Source organism: Trematomus bernacchii, unplaced genomic scaffold (genome assembly GCF_902827165.1).
Source record: "Trematomus bernacchii unplaced genomic scaffold, fTreBer1.1, whole genome shotgun sequence".
Lineage (NCBI taxonomy): Eukaryota > Metazoa > Chordata > Actinopteri > Perciformes > Nototheniidae > Trematomus > Trematomus bernacchii.
The window spans coordinates 11,149,610-11,169,690 of record NW_022987828.1 but is presented as its reverse complement, the minus strand read 5'-3'; the positions used below and the strand labels follow the sequence as shown (position 1 = coordinate 11,169,690).

At 39.8% G+C, this 20,081-nt stretch overlaps 1 protein-coding gene across 7 annotated transcripts in view; it reads right to left on the bottom strand.

The window, feature by feature from the left end:
- Positions 1-392: 392 nt before the first annotated feature.
- Positions 393-20,081, bottom strand: part of ctbp2a (C-terminal binding protein 2a) — a 65,708-nt gene continuing 46,019 nt past the window's right edge. For 6 of the 7 annotated variants that reach the window (XM_034152337.1, XM_034152336.1, XM_034152340.1 and 3 more), the window contains 8 exons: positions 15,903-16,057; positions 12,061-12,205; positions 10,200-10,406; positions 8,591-8,805; positions 5,149-5,279; positions 4,796-4,923; positions 4,040-4,166; positions 393-2,181 (listed from right to left, as the gene is read on the bottom strand). In XM_034152337.1, coding sequence (XP_034008228.1) covers positions 1,998-2,181; positions 4,040-4,166; positions 4,796-4,923; positions 5,149-5,279; positions 8,591-8,805; positions 10,200-10,406; positions 12,061-12,205; positions 15,903-16,057 — 1,292 coding nt within the window. In that variant the 3' untranslated portion in view covers positions 393-1,997. Of the gene's footprint in view, positions 2,182-3,698; positions 3,777-4,039; positions 4,167-4,795; positions 4,924-5,148; positions 5,280-8,590; positions 8,806-10,199; positions 10,407-12,060; positions 12,206-15,902; positions 16,058-20,081 lie in introns of all 7 variants that reach the window. The other variant, XM_034152343.1, reaches the window with a different exon arrangement.

The following is a 20,081-nucleotide window of genomic DNA, read 5'->3' as shown; positions in this document are numbered from 1 at the left end:
TGAGTTCCCTGGAACACCGGGGACACATATTCATGTATAAAAGACGTACAAAAGTGCATTTTGCATGATAGGTCCCCTTTAACTGAACAAGCAGGACACACCTTTTCATCTGATTTTAATGCTATTTCTATTTATTATGAATATTATTATGGAAATTCAGAAGTTTCTGTGGTTCAGAGCGACGGCTTGGTGACATAAGCGTTGTCTTCGGACTGGCACATTTTGCAACGTAGCAAGAAGGAGCAGCCAGATCCAGGCTGAATGTCTGTCAAATATACAACTTATCTACATCACAACTCATGGATTACACATCCTCTTGAAAATAGGACTAATAGAAACTGTATTTCTAAAACCTGTTGCACAATTAATATTTTCCGACATTGACAGTTCCAGACTTTGAAACCCCTTTTAATTGTTTTTTAAGCAAGTGTTAAACATGTCCAGAAAACAAACAAATATCCCACACAGGCAATCATCAATCAGAACAGTACATTTTATTTATTGTTTCCAGCTGCACTGTATGCTATATGTTCACCTTGTACAAGAAACAAATACAAATACTCACACTAAAAACCAAACAATCTGCTAGCAGCCGTCTCTTGCTAACGTCACGGGGCTAAAAGGGGTGGATGTGGCGGCGGTTGTTCACGGAGGACGCTCTGCCTCCGAGAGCCACAGCTGGATTTCATTAGAGCAGAAAAACAAATAGGAGGAAACTATAGGAGGAGAGGGAGTGGTCGCTCACATCAGACTATGATTATAAGAACATTTAACAAGGCAATACAAATCTAACAGGACAGAAAACCTTGAACATCAAAAACATACATTTGATATATAAAAAATACCACAATGGAGAAAGAGGTGGAGTAATGGAAAGCAAGAATCCAGTTTTTCTTTTAATTCCGATTTGGACAGATGTCTTTTTTCCTGAGTCAGTAAGCTGTTTTTGTTTTCCCTACTTCGCTAACTGGAGCTGTAACGTACTGTCGGTCCTTTGGATGCAGATATTTGGGACACTGTTCAGGCCAAATATCGTGGGTACCTCAGTTCAGCCGCGTTGGAAAATACCACAGCTAAATGTAATTGATGTTATACACTCAACGTACAATATCTAACCACAAATGGCAGTCTGATTTTTTTTCCTTTTTTGGTTTCAAAGGGTCGTTTTTTAGTTAATGGGCTGAAATATTCTTTCTGGAACTGGAAACCACATGTCCTGGCACACATCTTGGCTCTACATTCAGGGGCCACCAGCCACGATGATTAAGGAAAAAGCAAAGATGGAGTCCAGATTTCTGATGGAGACGGCAGATTCTGCTGTTGGTCTGCTAAACATACGTGTAACTGTAAATTCATTCATTTTCAAACACTGAAGAACAGAAAAAACTGATATTCACTTGCAACATAAACACAGAATATAGGGTAAACAGAAGAAAGTAAAAAAGCAAAAAATCAACACAAGACATGTCTGCGCTGAAATGGGCGAAACTGAGGAATAAGGGGAAGTTTATGAAGTCACTGTCGCTTCAAGCTTGTCCTTTAAATCAGGGAGGGGGGAGGGGGGGGGGGTCAGATGTCCATCCTGCATGTGGAAATGTCAACATGTCCCAGAAATCAGGAGGAATCTCCCCTGAAATATACTCAGAAATAAAGATTAAAATATCACTTAAATCAACGAAGAACAGAAACAGATATGGGGGAGGGGAGGTCTCAGATCTGCATGAGTTTGACGGTCAGTCCCATCTCAGTGTGGCAGCTCAGGTGTGTAATAACCATCTCAGGTGTGTTATAACCACTGTGTGTCCACTGTCCTCACTGGGGCTGTGGTTTCATACAAAATAAATCGTTGAAACGTTGCCCGACAGGCAGTCTGCTGGTGGGTTCAGATGGCTGAAGTCAAGCGTACAGTCGGATGGTTCGGTTGGTGGGGTTGCTGGGTTTTATTTTTTTTTTAGTTGAAGTTGGTTTCAGCCCCCTGCTCGGTAACAGCAGCAGTCCTAAGGCTCAGTCATGTGCTCTCTCATGGGGTCGCCATGTTTGGAGGGTCGGTTGGGGGAGGGGGCCTGTGACGGATGGGTACCGGGGGGCAGGGTATGGGCGATGGGCACCCTCCCAGGCACCAACCCCTCCATCGGTCCGGGGATCCCGCCGGGGGCCACGCCCACCACACCGGGAGGGAACCTGGGGAGGGAGAGGAGAGGATCAACAGGCGCGATGAAGAGCAGAGGGAAAACTGTTTAACGTCTGCTGCTGTTTGGTGAGTCATCAATCATTCATTTAAAAACAATTCCCACCACAAAGTTGGACAACCTTTTTTTGCACCTGATCATTACTGTGTGAAGTGGGGCTTTATAGTTACTGCTACTTAAGAAATACAGAATCAACACATGAAATCTGATAAATATATAATGATGTACTTTGGGGATAAAAAACCTTAAATTGAATCACAAATCATTAAAAAAAGGGGCAAAGTTAACCATGTCAGGGAGCTCTGCAGCATGGAGGCAATACATGATGTAAGAAGTCCACATCTGGTGTAAGGAAGGACTCTTAAGGATCATTCACCCAAATTATAAAACATGATTCCTCACTTTCCTTACCTTGCTCTGATTTTGTTTGCTCAGCTTTTAAGATCTCTGCTGAATTTAGTTGATTTACGGTATAGATGCAAGACATTAAAACAATAATCAGTGATATCTCTTTCCAAATAGTGTCCCTAGTAGGGCTGCTCGATTATGGCAAAAATCATAATCACGATTATTTTGGTCAATAATTGATATCACGATTATTAAATACGATTATTCATTGACTTTGAAAACATCCATTTATTGAACTTTAAAACCAATAATAATTTGAACAGTATCTTTTTAACTGTTGATTACCCTGAGCGTATAATTCAACTGAAAAACCAATACAAAAATAAATTAAATAAATGATACATTTAAATAAATAATATCAAAATAATAAATACCAATAAACAAGATCAACAAATATTTTGGAGCGCACTTCCACAAGCTACTAAACATATATAAATATGATAAATACAAATTAATTAGATCAAATATGTTGCAGTGCCCTGTCACAACCTAGCAAAGCAAAATAATCGTTTTTTTCGATTATGTTGTTTTCGTAATTGTGGCAGGCCAAAATCGTAATTGCGATTAAAATACGATTAATTGCACAGCCCTAGTCCCTAGTGAGATATGTGTTCATAATTTGGGTGAACTGATTCCTAAATACAGGGAGCTGAAAGGACAAGTGTCAGGGAAGGGGCTGTCACTGCAAATAAAACCCTCAGCAAGAAGCAAAGTTTCAGAATTTCACTTCCTTTCTTTCTTAGATGTAATGATGACATAACTCTTTCTGAAAAAACTCCACAATTAAAACATTCCTGCTTTTTGTTCGTAACCCGTCACTTCAAAATTACAGTCGAAAAAAAAAAACAAGGAAAAAAAGTGCATTATTTAGATTTGTTCTACTCCTTATATCAGGTGTGTCATACCTAGCTGAACATGTGTGTGAACCCTTGGTTGTGTTTAGGGAATCGGTGAGAGGCAGGGTACAGTGGGTTTCAGGACATGTGGGTCAAGAGTGTAAAGCAGGAAAAGGGGCCACAGATTTAAATGGGATTTGGTTTATATTAATGATGGTATTCATTTGCTCTGGTCTGTGTGCCAGCAGTGGTAGTTTTCATTTACCTGGTTGAGAATTAGGTATATAATTTGTCCTGCATTCCCCCCGTTGCTATGGCCTGTACCATGGTTCGGTTCATTTGGCTGTGTGAGAAAAGCAGTTCATTCTGGTTGAGACAATATAGAGACTGAGAAACCAAAAGCCTAAACTGAACAAGCGATTCATTCATTTGGGCCAACTACTATGTATTAATACGCCACAAAAACTAGGACCCAGGCTAAAATTCAAGAATAGAGAATTGTGACATACATAAGAACATCTAGTCTAAGCCTGATCTACGGCAGGTACTGATGTCTCTCAGGTGGTCTCTGAGCCTGCTGGGTTCTTTCACATAAGCCCCCCCTACCTGTAGGCGGCACCGTTCATCTCAGGGTGAACTTGAGGCTGCTGCTGCTGCTCCATCATTCCCCAGGGGGCCGAGGTGACAAAGAACTCTTTGTTGACGCAGTTTCGGAGGCTGTCAGGAATACGGCCTGGGTCGGGGCAAGACAAAACATTGGTGAGATGAAAAAACGAAATCTATGGCTCCAGTCAAAAACGATTTTTGCATAGGAATGTTTCTAACTGGGTAAAACATGTTGGAAGTATCTATAAGGCATCTATGATAATACGTTTAGGAAATACAAAGCTGGTGGTACAAAGAATACAAATACAAAGCTGGTGGTACAAAGCTTCCTTTTTTAAATCTCCTTTAGCATAGGGTACACTGGACCATCTATTATCCAAGAACAGGGGATAATGCCGTCCAACAATTCCTTGTTGCAACAAAATTCAAAGTCAACTTAACCATTAACCTAATGTGCTGTGGCTGTTTAGTTGTAAAGGTTGGATTCTTTTTGGACAGGATACCTTACTTTGTGTACTATGTGTTGTAAATAAAGCTTTTTTTTCAAAAAGGAACAATGAAATCCATCATCACATCATTTGCATAGTGTAAGAGCAGTTGTACTCCCTTAGCACCATGGTTGTCTTTTCCTAAGTCTTAATGAATTCTCTTACAGATGTTTCTTTTGACGTCATGATGGAGGATAAGGAAAATACCTATGCCATACTTTTTGGACTGCAGCTTAAATGTGAAATGCATTTAGAGAAGTCAGTGTACCAGTGATGGCTCTGCGTATTTCTGTGGCGGCGGCCTCTCTCATCTCCAGTGATGCCTGCTCGCTGTACCAGGCGGTGTGGGGGGTGCAGATCAAGTTGGGGGCGTCCTTCAGAGGACCTTGGGAAAAACTGCTCAACAGAAATATGGAGAGAAAAAAGTAAATATGATATGAAAAAGAAAGCCTTTTTCTAACGAGATTGTCTTGATTTCATTTCGATTTGGGCATCCATTTCCGTCACTTATTAGGGTCTATTAGGAGTTGCTATGTCCTATAAATGTGTGATTCTAGCGATGAAATACTAAAATATGTTTTAACAGTCAGTTGAATCAATGAAAGCTCTGATGATAATCACCTGAAAGGCTCCGACTCGTGGACGTCCAAGGCGGCCCCCCGTATCCGGCCTTCCTTCAGGGCCTGAGCCAAAGCTTTCTCATCCACCAGACCCCCCCGTGCCGAGTTGACCAGGAAAGCCCCTTGACGCATCTGCAAACACACACACAGCAGAAACACTCACAATAACTCCAGACATCAACACGTGTGGCTGTGAGATTGCAGAGGGGCTGCCATCCTCTAAACGCTGCGTGGGAAGACACACACACAGCGCCAGACAAACACTTCAAATAAAAGAACGACAAGAGTACAAAAGGCTTTTCAAAGACAGTTGACATTTAAATGGCAACTAGACTTTCATCTTCAGAGGCTCTTTATTCAGGAAGCGAGCATGTAAGTGATTTTTTAAAAGCAGCTTTAAAATCTTACATATTTATAAGACTGCTGAATTGAACTCAAATAGCAGTTACATTAAAGATATGATAAGACTTCTTTATCTCCATATAGGAAATGCAGGCGTTACAGCAGCACTAAGAAAGTACAGATAAATACAGAAGTAGAAATGAAAAACAAGTTTAAAAGAAACATGAGGTGTATACAACTAGTTTAAGAGGAATAAGAGTAGAAAATATACAACAATTAGACATGAATTAACAATCAGAGACAGTGACAGCAGCAGTGGCGGTTCTACGGGGTGGCACGGGGCCACCTCAGAAAAATGCCTTGCCACCCTAAATGTAGGCAATTAATTTATTAATAATATTTTTTTAAATGTTGATTATAAATGTTGGCGACATTTCTCCATAGTTCGTGTAAAACGTTTTACTCAATAGAATTAACTCCCCCGCTTTGTTTTGAAAGAAAAGTTGTGGCTCATCGGACATTTATGAGAGAAAACCTCTAAGTGGAAATATGATTGGCGGCGATTTCATTTGAACGGGATGGCGCAAAACGAGAAGCATTCAGACCCAAGCAGACGGAAGGAATGAGGTATTTGCGGTCTACAATGACAGAGAAGAGACTGTCAAGTTTGGCTGTACTCAGCATTGAATCAAAACGCACTGAAGCTTTGGAACTTAATCAGTTTGTGAGGCGTGTTGCTGAACAAGATGAAAATCGCCGCATTCAGCTGTTATAGGCATGCCAACTTGATGCTCTGCTCACGGATGAGCATAACAAACTGTTAAGATGATGACCTTGTATGTGTGTATAACATTTTTCTTCTTTGTGGGGGTCTGCCCCCAAAAAACTGTTTTAAGTCCTGAGAAAGTCAAATAAGACGGTGTGTAAAACTACACTGCCCAGCCAAAGAAAAGTAACCACTTTGATTTAAGTAGGCCAGTAGGTAAGGACTTTCCACTGGATAATAACTGCAGCGATGTTTATGTTTTAGCTGAATACATGTTTTTTAACCCTAACTGATGCAGTTAGTCACTTCTTTAATGTTTGTTCTTTCTGATGTAAAGTCAAGGTTGTAACTGTTTGCAAAAAAGCGCTGAACTATTCCTTTGAATCTTTTGAATTTTGATATATGATAGTATAATTACTTCAAATTTGAAGGAGGGTGAGCAAGCATCTTGAGGAACATTCATCATTAACTCCTCCAAAAATATAGTTTATTCAATAATAAATGAATATGCGAATCATAACAGTGATTGACAGCTGATGGGAATAATATGATTGTTAATATTATCATATTCATTCAGACAAACATCGATGAGGCAGTTAATTAATGTACGTATTGCAGCAGTCTGCATAGATTTGGTACCCCTGCTGGTCTAAGAGTGAAACAAACTCATTCAGTTAGAAATCATTAAATGATGTCTGCCACCTTATATATTTCTATTTAAGGCTTTACTGATGTGCCACAATAATGTCACCTAATGTTATTGAGTTAAAATATCAATATTGTGGCTTTCCAAGTTAACATTGATTGATATGACTGCTATTAAATCAGCATATACTTCTGCCAGGGGATGCCACCCCTCAAAATCTCCTGCCACCCTCTTGCCACCCCATGAATATTTGTCTAGATCTGCCCCTGGACAGCAGTATGTCTCAGTAGTATATACTGTATGTTAACATTTCCATTTGTGTCCTCCAGGTGGCAGCAGTGCTTCAGACTCAGAGACGAAGAGGATAACTCGAGAGGGTTTCTTGTGTTTATCATGTGAGATGAGCTGATCCCTAAAGCCTCGAAACTATTACACTGGGGGGTTAAAGTGCATGCTGTGGTTAGCTTAGCTGCTGATTCACCACTTGGCTGCTCCATAGCATTCCTCAGCTCGTCACTGACTGCATTGTAGGCAACTCACAATAGATGGGGGGTGCTGCATAAACATATCATGGACTCTGAAAACAAACTATGTCGGATTGCATTGCAGGGAAAATGTAAACTCTTATACCATCTAACCGCAGAGGTAATCTTATGTTTCCTGGTTTTTAATATAAGAAATGTTAGATTACTGTTTGTCAAAATGATTATAATCATTTTCACTAAAAGAAAAAGGATACAATTCATACTTTATTCAATGTGACAGTCGTTATACTTGGCTGGTTTACAGTGAAGAACACTACTCTACACCAACCACACACACACACTCTGGCATGTGTGTGTGTCGCGCTGACCTGAGAGTTATGAAACTGTGAGGAAGAACAGACTGATTACAGTGAATCTTCCCAGTACATCACAGACAATAACGCTCCACCATCCACCCCCGTATGTACACCCCTCTCATTCTGGATCCACAGAGGTTTTCTACATGCCTGTGTCTCTTTGTTTCTCTCAGTATCTTACCACTCATTAAAAGGTTGTTTAAACAGCCTATAATTGGACAGAGGAGCGCTGGCAGCCGGGGAATGCTAGTGGCAGGCCAAGTCTTCTTCAAGTCCGCTGGGTTAAAGCCGTGCTACCGATCCCCGGGAATCATTAGCCGAGTGAGGAGAATGTGCAGCTTGCTATGGAGGGGAATGAAAAGAGCTTCTGCCATTTGAGGTTTATACGCTTTTAATAAGTTGCAGGTTCTGTCAGTTTCTTAGACGATGTTCAGTTTCTGTAGGTACCAAATGCTACTTAGCCTGAGTTTATTATTATTATTATTATTCGTTTACGTCACTTTTATTTGTTTATTGAGAACTTCCGGTAATTGTCACATGGGTGTGGTTTGTGTATATAGGGCACCTGTTTCATGTCGAGTGCGGATGACAGAGGGTGAGCTTGTGCTGTCATTTTTTCTGTTGACCGTTTTTGTCCCGATAGTTATATAGTCCCTGTGTTTTGATTTTGTTTATTAAATATCGTCAAACTATCTTACTTCAGTATGGACTTTCTCATTGAAAACGCGTCACAGCTTATAGCCAAGCTTACTGGACTGGAAATTGAGCCGCCACAGTTTCCTTTCTTCCATCACTTCATGTCAGAGAGATAAACAATTGTATTTGTTCAGCTTGTTCAGCACCCTTACCTGTTTGATGGTGAAGTCGTTGATGAGGTGGTGGTTGTGTTCGTTCAGGTTGCAGTGCAGGGACACGCAGTCGCTCTGGTAGAGCAGGTCCTGCAGCGTGTAGACCCGCTGAACGCCCAGCGAGCGCTCCAGCCCGTCCTGGATGTACGGGTCGTAGAAGATCACGTTGAAGCCGAACGCCTTCGCCCGGATCGCCACCGCCTGGCCCGAGCGACCTGATGGAGGCACCAGAAGGAAAGGAAGCACGGATTCAGAGACAATTCAGATGTTCTAAACATTTTAATACTAATTATTTTAGATTGATTATATCAGAGTCCTGCACTGGCTTCAATATCCTACAAAAAAGTACAGTAATGGCCATGGCAGAAATGAATCTAATGTGGGGTGGGGGGGGTGCAGTATTTAAAACATCTAAATCATTTGATCATAATAATAATCAGCTGCTGAAGCTTATTTTATTATGAAAGCCTGGAACTGGTTGCAGAATTATTTCAGTATTAATGAATCTCTAAACAGAATTATTTATTGAGATATTTGACAATCACAACAAATCGGGTTTTTTATTAAAAAAAACGTGTGAGCAAAGATGCCAAGTACTCAGTAGTTTAAAACATTCATCATCAGAAACACATTAACATTTTTCTATACTTTGTTTATGACTAAATACACATAATGCTAACACCATTTTCCTGTGTTTTGTGTTAAATGCTTATTAGCAAATGTTAGCATCCTGAGCCACTACGCTAATTGGGTTTTACCATGTTAAACATGAGTGTGTACCTGCTCAACATGACGTCAGCCTTGTAATTAAGTCTTGCTTCACAAAGTTAGAAATTCAAATTCACTTTTTATGGCATTTAACAGACTAAGAGCTATGAAAATTACATAACATTAGTCTGTATTAAAAACAACATTTATGTGCAGCCCTAGTCAAAAAAACAAGTACACCGGGTAAACAATCTGACAACTTTAGAACAACAAATTCACATTTCACCTTGCAATGTGATTAAGCCAGTTCAGGGTTCATACAGTCTTTCACCAATGATTTTCAATGACTTTTCCATGACTTCTCCATGACCTTTACCTAATTTTCCATGACCAAAAAAATTACTCTTTCTCAGCGGTACCACTGAAAATTGTTTATTTTAACATGGAACAGGAAAATAAGGTCTGCATATGAAACATGTTGTGCCTATCTAAAACATACTTAGCTTCTACAGGCTCAAGCAACTAAAATCTCTCACCAGCAAAACACCTCGACAGTTAAATGCCATTTTACGTTTCATTACTATACGATACAGTATTTATTATCATTATAGTATGACTATTTCGGCAATTAGATAAAATATAAATTATATTTGATGAAACTTTAGTTACATTTCCATAACTTTTTCAAAACCTTGGGAAAAATATTGTTTTCCATAACTTTTCCAGGGCCTGGAATTTGCATTTTGAATTTCCATGACTTTTCCAGGTTTGTAATGACCGTAGGAACCCTGCCAGTTCAATTAAGACACATTTAAAAATGGTTAAAAAAAAATCTGTTGGCTATAGAAGTAGCAACATAGCTGACGATACCTAAACAAAAAAAATCTAAAAAGAAGCTCACCAAATCCGATGAGGCCGAGCGTCTCTCCTCTGATCCTCGCCGCCCCCGACGCCACCTCCCTGATCTGCTCCACGCTCTGGACCCGCGTGCCCTCCCGGAGAGCCTGGTACAGCCAGGTGTTCCGCCGGTACAGGTTGAGGATGTGACAAAGTGTTGAGTCTGCTGTCTCTTCTACCGCCGCTGAGGGGATATTACACACCGCAATGCCTGGAAAAGAGAAGCAATGAAGATAAAGGGATGAAAATGACTAGTAACTTAACTGCTCTACAGATTGAATAGTTGATTCTAAGTACAGAAGCTGTTTTCAAGAGGGCATAATCTAGTCGTTTTTTAGTTCACAAAGTCATTGACAGGAAAATGATTTCTTTATGACCCTCTACAAAATAAAAATGCACTGTGTATGAAACTGAAGAGGATAATTACAATTGCTAATTATGGCCATGAAAAGAACATTTCTCAAAACATGCACGTCAGCGCACAAAGATGAATTACCACAAACGACGATAATTAGGACATCACACTAAATCCTGCTCTCATACAAACATATGCCGAAGGGGCCAAAAGGGAATCAGAGTGAGAGTTTCATATCAGTTGGAGCATCTGCTCTGCATTTACAAACAGCGCCATTACATATTCTGTTTACAGTATGCAATCATTCCTGTTACACATGTTATTTATGTTAAGTCAATAGCAAGCAGAGTTTGCTTTGGCCCCCATCCAAAAGTGCACTGTTCTTATCCATAATGCATTATTTTGTTAATTAATTATTTTTTTTATTATCATGCAGGAGTGAATGAATAAGCCATATTGACAGATATGACCCCAACTTCTTCAATATTCTCAGTATAGGATTACTTCTGAAAAACCCTTAGTTTTAAACATTTTTTAACAACTTTTTTTCATCCCTCAGTCTAAAAATGGTATTGTTATATTATTCCAGGTGTTGATAGTTGTGCTACCTCCATTTCACAAGGGAAGAAAACCTTGAAATAGTCAAATAAAAGGTTAAAAGCACATTACATTTACTAAATTATCTACATTATAGGACTCTTTCGAATTTTAAATTATTATTTGGAGCCCATCAACACCTGTCATTTGTTAAATATTGTTCTTTTTTTAAAAACTTGTTCCGTTACATTTCCAATAGAGGGAAAATAGGTAGAATTATGTTAAGAGATGACTATTCCTTTTTTGTAATACTATGAAACTTTCACCGCGGACAAACGAACAAAAAAAATACCCTGAAATGTTTTATGTCATATTGGCTACAGTTACATTGTTCCTTATTCTCAGTATTTTCTCCACCTTAAAATATAATACACTGTAGTTTGCTATATACACTCATTGTCCTAAGTGTTGTATACTCAATGTCCTAAGTGTACAAATAACCTTAAAAGCTAAGTCAATAAAAAATTGACTTAGCTTTTAAGGTTATTTGTATAGTTACGTTTACATTTGGTGTAAATACTTGTCTTTAGAATCCTTTATTAGGCAAGGCAAGTTTATTTATATAGCACCTTTCAACACAAGGCAATTCAAAGTGCTTTACAAAAATGGAAGACATTAAGAAAATGGCATTTAAAATCAGTCATTAAAAAGAAAAGATAATAAAATAAACATTAAAAGAAAAAATACATGGATAAAAGTTACAGTGCAGTTTATTAATGCTAAATTGTTTCGTAAAACTACTTATTTTTTTATTATCATTATATATATTTCTTCTTATTTTTCTCCGATTGTTTATATTCGCACCAGCAGATACCAGAGCAAATTCCAATAAACTTGATTGTGATTGTGATACTTCTGAACACCCTCTCTCTCTACACCCATCCTCCTGCTCTGTGTCTGCTCTCAGTCTCACCCAGGTCCCCGGCAGCCTTGATGTCGATGTTGTCGTAGCCGCTGCCGATGCGGATGATGATGCGCAGCGACTTGAACTTCTCCAGGTCCTCTCTGGTCAGGGTGATGGTGTGGTACATCATGGCCCCCACGGCCTCATTCAGCACCTGAGGGACATCATCATCATCATCACTGTCTCATTACATCATCAACAATCATTAGGAGTCAATCTGCATTCACATTATGATCAGTCATTATTTAAATCATCCCTATATTCAAATTCCTGCATGTATGACTTGAATAGAAGAGCATTCACCACCACACATTTTCCTGCAGCCTTACGTCCCCTTTTTCTTCATCTAAATGCAAATTGATTGTTTATGTGTGCCCTGAAATACGAGTGCTTGTCTGTGTGTTTATAATGAGTGCTTTCGCCAAAGCTGCCTTTTGTCACAATCCATTCATTCAGACTGTACACAAACACAGCTGACGTGGACGCAAGGCAGGACCATAAAGTAGACGGACAGCTGCTGAGGAACCCGGAGAGAATCAGCAAGTAGCTGCCGCCGCCGCACGCCACGGGCCGCTAAATCACACGTTAGAATTCACAACCCGCTCACTGAATTAACCTAACCGAGCCAGATTAGCATAGCCATGAATTACCATGCAACATTTTATTGGAGCTTGTTATAGTGAGAGCCGGATGCTAAATTCAAGGTTAAAGCTCTCTTCATGCATTCATCTCATTACTTTAGAGAAGCAGGCCCAGCAGCAGGCTTGGCTGGAGACGATGCTGGAAAATTCACTAAAAATCACATGAACACAAGCGGAGAGTTTACATGAAGTGGAAAAAAGTGAGAAAATGGGTTTTGTTTTGTGTGAATAACTCATCTGGCATGCCACAGTGCATCTTTACATTGTTTTGCACAAGGCTATTACCTACAGCAAGGGATCATGAATAATGCAAAGCACATAAGGTCTGTGAGCATGGCCTCACAGTACACTTATTCTACACCAGCGTTATGGAATCTTTTTAAAGCTTTAACGAAATACTTGAACATGGGGATTGATTTGTGGTTTCAGAGGTACTGACATAGCGTGAAGGTATACAAATAGCTATAAAATAGTTTGCTTCACAGGTGTTGGTATTCTTAAGCTTTGAAGAATGCCAGGCTAGCTGTTACCCCATGTTTTCAGTCATTATGCTAAGTTAATCAATAGCCGGCTTCACAAAATATTTAAATTGACCATAAAAGTTATGCCTAAAAGCTTCAACAAAGACAAACTATTTTTCACATTATTAGCTTTTAAAAAAAAATTATCACACATCTATTATCTCCTTCCACCTAATATGGTTCTTAAAAACCTTAGCTATTGAGGACAGATTGGGGGAAGCCTGCTTTGGATGAAGGGAATCACAGAAAGTCCAGAAACATCATTGTATGTATCTCTTTCTCATTGTTCATAAAAGTAAGATGTTATTTAAAACACAGCACATAAAACACATACAACCAAACCCCTCTAATTCTCTCTCTCTGATTCATGCTCTCCAGTCCATCACTACACTTTCAAATAGCAAATAAAGCCCCAAAGTGCCACAAAAACTGCCATTTATGCATCACAAAATGTTCCCTACTCTTGATTGATCGTGTGATTTGTGCATGAGTGAGATCCCCATCATTTTCACAATTACATCTTAAAACATTGGTTGAGATTTTTTTGGGCAATTTAACTTAACAGCTGCACTTAAGAAGAGTGGATACAGCGACACTTTAAAAACAACACAATTTTCTGGGTCTTTTCCAAGGACATAACTGGATTAGTTCATAGACCAAAAGCTCTTGTAATACATTTCTTTTAAGGTGTACTCAACCGGGGCCACAACACTCTTTCAGCTGAACTCTGGCTTACAGTTTTGAATCGTTGAGTGACAGATTCCTTAATCACTGCATCTGCTCACTTCCAGGCAGTGCATGCAAAAAGACAGCAGTGTGCTTGGGTCTGTTTATATACTCATGTGTGAGCAGTACTTCACTACTAAAACTTGCAGTGAGGTTGTTGGCAAGCCTGTGTGTGTGTATGTGCGTGTATGTGTCTGTAAGTGTGTGTGTGTGTGTGTGTGTGTGTGTGTGTGTGTGTGTGTGTGTGTGTGTGTGTGGTGCCCCATCTGTACCCTCTGCTGTGCAGTTATAGTTGTGGGAACGCTGCCAACATCTCTTCTCCCAGATGGGTACTCAGTATTTGTAATGTATTCACCACGAGTGCATCTTACTGAACATAGATTGCTGTGTGTGTGTGTGTGTGAGAGTGAGAGTGTGAGAGAGTGTGTGTGTGTGTGTGTGTGTGTGTGTGTGTGTGTGTGTGTGTGTGTGTGTGTGTGTGTGTGTGTGTGTGTGTGTACTAGGGGGGCAAGGAAGGACTAAAGTGTTATATGCAAAAGAAAACTTGCATTTGACATATAAATGATTATATTGGCACAAAAGTTAATCTGACTACTTTTACATTGCATATCAAATTCACCAAATATTTGGAGAATTTGCTGAAAGGAATCATTTTCCCTAAATGAATACATCTTGAAGTGTTACCCTTCCTATTCTCTTTATATGTGTAACAGACCCTGCGGCTTTGATTGTAAAATTGCTCCTGACTGGCTCCAGTGTATCGGCAGTAAAATAAGACAAATGTTTCACCCACTCTGGCTCAGAACAATTATGCTGCCTTACTATTACCAGCCTCCTCCTCCTCCTTATTTAACAAAGCAGCACTTCAGCACCCAGTGGGATTACAGTCAGTGATGAAACCATTAGAGTTGAACTGGGAGAGTGGAACAAGCCAGTGGGCTGAAATATTATTAAAGCATCACAGAGGAGGAACACGACGACTCTCCTGCACTCAACTGAGGACAAATCATTCCAGAGTCACAGTCAAAGTTCATATAATGAACATATCACAGTGTGTGTGTGTGTGTGTGTGTGTGTGTGTGTGTGTGTGTGTGTGTGTGTGTGTCTGCTCCCAGCACACACTGTCTTCTACTACCGCAGTACAACTGTTACTGCAGAAATGAACACAGACTGATGGTGTTGCTACAGAGTAATAGATTACATAGTCTGACATTTTCCAAACATATACTGCTTATTAAAACGTACAAACACTGCACATCTGCTTTGTTTGACAAATTAAAAGAAGCGTGGTAAAGTAAAATCACACATTGGCTACAAGTAACCTGTGTTGAGGGAAAGTGAGCTCTGTGTGAGGAACAGCAAAAGGAAGTGTTGCATGTAACTCAAACTGAAAACTTTCATGTTTTTTGATTCAAATTGTATTCAAGTTTCTCTATGCTTTAAACACATTTAACATTATAATTTAATACAGTTTGTGTTTATTTTTTCATTCTATGCATTTTCTAAATTGTATTTCTTTAACAAATCATTGTGTGAATTCTTTCAGAGATGTGCAATTACATATTTTATTTTACCCCCTTCTCTATTAAGTAGTGGAGAGGATTTTAAATATATCCACTCTACTCTATACTTGACGTCTTAAAGAAACAGATTGCTTGAAGCTAAGTTAAGTAAACATACAATTAACACAAACTAATTAAAGTTAATTACATGCATAAACAAATGCTGCTTAAATGAGATTATAAATAAGCAGCATTCATGGCAAACACTTAAGATTTAGGACTTTGATGAACCATCCCCGAACACGTTCATTTTTATTAGAGGTTAAAAGGTCAGTGCTACAGTTTGTTTTAATGTAAAGATATAAAAAAGGGGTGAAATCCTGTTATTTAAAGAATTGAAGTTGTTTACTTTTCCTAACATACAGGTGAAAAAGGTAGCAACCTGAAAGTTATTATTGTACCTTCTCATGTATCTCCTGAGTGGACTGGGCGTCACAGAAAGCCACGGTGGCCAGGTCTTTGAGGATGGGCATCTCCACGGTGCAGTCGCGCCCGTCCAGCAGCGCCACCAGGGGGCGCGGGTGCATAGGCCCGTTCATAATCTGGGGCCGAATACCTGCAGAGGGGAGGGAAGAGAGAAAGGGGGGGGGGGGGGAGTTAATTATTTATAAGTGGCACACACAGTCAGCGAGCCGCAGAAGAAACAGTCAAATGTAGGAAAAGCATCCCGCAGCAGGAAGTGTTGACACAGCCTGGGACTGTGTGTCTTACCTGTGCGCGCCTGAATCAGTGACACACACACACACACACACACACTACTACACACACGCCAAAGTGTGTTAAAACTATCATCGTCTCCCTTACCTGGCAACACTGGGCAATATCACACACACATTCATTCACACACACACAATGCTGGTGATATGAATACACCCCTCTCTGGCTGTTATCCACCCTGTTACCAGGCAACAGGTCCTTTCACCCCATGAGGTCATCACCTCCATTATCCTATCATCGTTCAGGGGCCGGCAGTGTGTGTGTGTCTCTGCACACTTTACACCATGTACACACTGACGCTGAAGGAAATCATCAGGTATTAAATGGAAAGATTTAAACTTGAGGTCGTCTCGAGGTTTGTCCTTTCAGTATTTGGGTTTCTATCTTTGCCCCCCCCCGCCCCCCTCCCCCTCCATCGTGATGCCCTTCAGGTAGAAAAGAGGCAAACAAATAACAGCTGGAGGCTAGAACTGTGTCAGTATTGATGAAAGAGTCACTGATGGATTGTCACGATGAGCCAGTAAACTAACTCCCTCTAAAATCAATGCTTTCTTTAGGTGTGAGATCCAGGAGAACAGTGAGGACCCAAATTCCACTAAAAAGAGGGAGAAGGAAAAAGAGGAAAGGAGGAAGGAGGGAGGGGGTCCACACACCACCACTCTCCGGCTCCCTGCTGCCTGTTGTCATGGTGATTAGAGGAATTGGGCAGGATTATGAAATATTTTATTTAGTGACATCTGCGCTGCTGGAGAGGACATCCAAGCCTCCTCGCTCCGAGTCTCTCTAACTCCTCCAGTTTTGGGAAGCATTGACGGTGTTTGTGACCTACACAACTACAACATGCTAACATATGTACTTTATGCAAATCAGGTTACTATAGTGATACAAAATACAACAAAGAGATGCATGTAAATGTAGCAGAGTCTCAATTCATCTGTGCTTCAATTCTGCACCGGTAGGCTCGTCTTCTTTTAAGGGAAAAGGTTGCATCGACTATGGTCAATGTTTGAAGAAGCTTCCCTTTTCAGCCCTAAAAAAGTATTTGCAGAATCGTAGATGAACACAAATATTTCTGCCAAATTAAGCTTTGGCTATTCCCCGAGGTATTTGTATACATGAGATTTTGTGTGTGTTCCTCACTGGTTTGTCATGGGCACGTTTCATTTAAAACATTTGATTTTAATTTTGATGCCAGGTGTTGGCTTGTCGGTTTATTTTGCCAGGCCACTGTCAATTACATTTGATCACTCCAAATCCACACAGTACCGACGGAAGATTATGTGTGATTTAAAAAAATATCCCCCAAGTCATTTTTCAAAAAAATAGTCGCTTATTTTGTCATGAATTTTGAAGAGAAATACTTACATTCAGGAAACTTAGCTTAAGAGTTTCCTGAAATAAAAATAAAAATAATTAATAATCATAGCATCTTTAAGAATTACATCTCAATTCGGTTTAACAAAAGCTGTTCTGCGCTATTTATAACAAATGTTTTACCAGTCAGTATGACGTAGGTTTAAGCAAAACAGATCTTTTCAGAGAAGGTTCTCAATGCACCTACAAACTTGAATTGACATACAGCATTGCAAGCTGCATCTCTGTGCTGCGATATCATCTGAAAATATCCAGCGCTAAAAGCATGCTGAAAAAACATAGGCTGTAAATTATGTAGAGCTCGATGCTGTGACTCAACACACAGAAGGAAAAAACAGAACATCTGCGCTTTCCCTATCAGAAAGAAACAGCGGATTAATTTAAAAGAGAGCTTATAGCGTATAGCATGTCATTAATATAACAGCATTGACAGAAGGACATCCAACTTGCACTTGTATCAGGATTAACTTCTGTAATGATTGTTTTCTGTCTCTATTTGTTTCAAACGGCGGAGGAAGGTGAACCACATTCAGACATCTCGGAGGTGAGACAATTGGGATGAGGGTTTGTATTATAGTTTCTCCTAAACTCCACATCTCAGGTGTGTTGTCTGCTTGCAGGGTTTATAGACACAGATGAGTGATCACTTTTTCAAAAAACCTTTAAAAGGTTATTCAACTGAGTGTACACATGATTGCTTGTCACAGCATTTTTTTAACAGAAAGGATTCAAACTAGAATCAGAAGTTCTAAAAGATGTGAGCATTAGGAAGGCAGGACAGGCTGTTATGAAAGAAGCTATTATTCCCACATTGCATTGTGGGAAATGTAGTGTTTCTGCAGCTTCAGCCATGCTAGACATTACAAATGAGGATATCTTTGCTGCTGTGTTTTTCAATTTTAAAATTGCTTTGGAAATCTGTCTCTCGCGAGTTGCACAACCTTTTAAAGTGCAATAATTCCTCACAGCTATCATTGAGCAGTTTAAAGCAGCAGAGTGAATATTATTAAGTCAAATCTCTGCTTGCAACTTATTTTAATGAAATTATGCTTTGCCAGTTATTACTGACCTTTTCTTCCAGTTATTTTTATTATTATTGCTTTGCTTTTATGTTTCCTGATTACCATTTTTAGTGTTTGGTGTCAATTCTCTATGTAGTATAACTGCCTCCTTGGCCTTTTTTTCAAAATGATGTAGCGATTAAGAGAGAGTGTTTTTATTATATTACACTACATTACAGTCATTAACAATATTATTATTATAGTGCAGCGCCCATAATAAAAGCAGTGCTTCATAAAATCCTAAATGGCAAAAGAGAAGAATGATGAGCAAAGAAGAAACACGCATAAAAAATAAATAGTGGAAGTGACCTCCATCTTCCCGTTCTTAGTATAAGCTGAATGCATGCTTCACTCTCACCCGAGGCACTCATGGTGTGTGTGTGTGTGTGTGTGTGTGTGTGTGTGTGTGTGTGTGTGTGTGTGTGTGTGTGTGTGTGTGTGTGTGTGTGTGTTGTTGTGTGTTAGCGAGAGGAGACGAGAGAGAGAGAGAGGTCGGCTTGCCAAACACACCTGTGGGTCTGCAGCTCTCTCCGTGCCCTCTCATCACCATCCTGCAGAGTTCAGTATCACAGCTCAGACCGAGCAACAAATACTTCTATCATCTAACAGACGCCGCGTTGTGTTCACACATGAAAACACACACTCTTAGATGAAAGGATAGAAAAAGCAGCGAAACTCAGAATCCCTTGCTTGATACACACACGCATAAACAAGAAGCCGCTGGTATAGAAAAAGAAAAGAAAGCAGCATCACTTGTCGGAAGTATGTCAAACTGCTGTTGATTAATTATTTCCTAGTGGCTAATAGCCTTTCTCGAGCCTAATAAGCCTGAACGTGGCAGTGCATTTAACACATGATGAATCTGTGGATAATTAACGCCTAACAAGGCTGTTAATGAAGCTCTTAATGACTCAGATACCTGGCCAGTGATTAAAAAGAGTAAAACAATCCCCTCAGACAGAGAAAAAAAAAATGAAAATGACAGTATGTTTATAATACATGATGACAGGTTTAGACAAAAACAAATCCACAGCTGCTCGGACCATCATGATGTGTATTCACAAAGAAATAAACACACACTGTTGGAAAGGTGTTGTTGACTGAGGCTCTGTAATGGCCTCTTATCAGCATCCCTCCGGGGAATGTCTGTCACATCACAGTTAATAATGAGTTTTGGGGCTTTAGTCTCTATTCTCACGCTGTCAGAAGCACACTACACTACATTTCCTCTTGCCAAGTCAGGTTGAGGAGGAGCCATCATCCTTTTGAAGATACAAAAAAAAAGAATCAGCAACAAGGTGGCGGGAAATGTTATTTAGAAATAGGGCTGAGTCTTCGACATTATGGGATGACTTTCTTAAGGAAATGCCTGATCGTCCAAAGAGCTATTATTTTTCTATAATGTATGTATAAGTGCACCATGTCTCA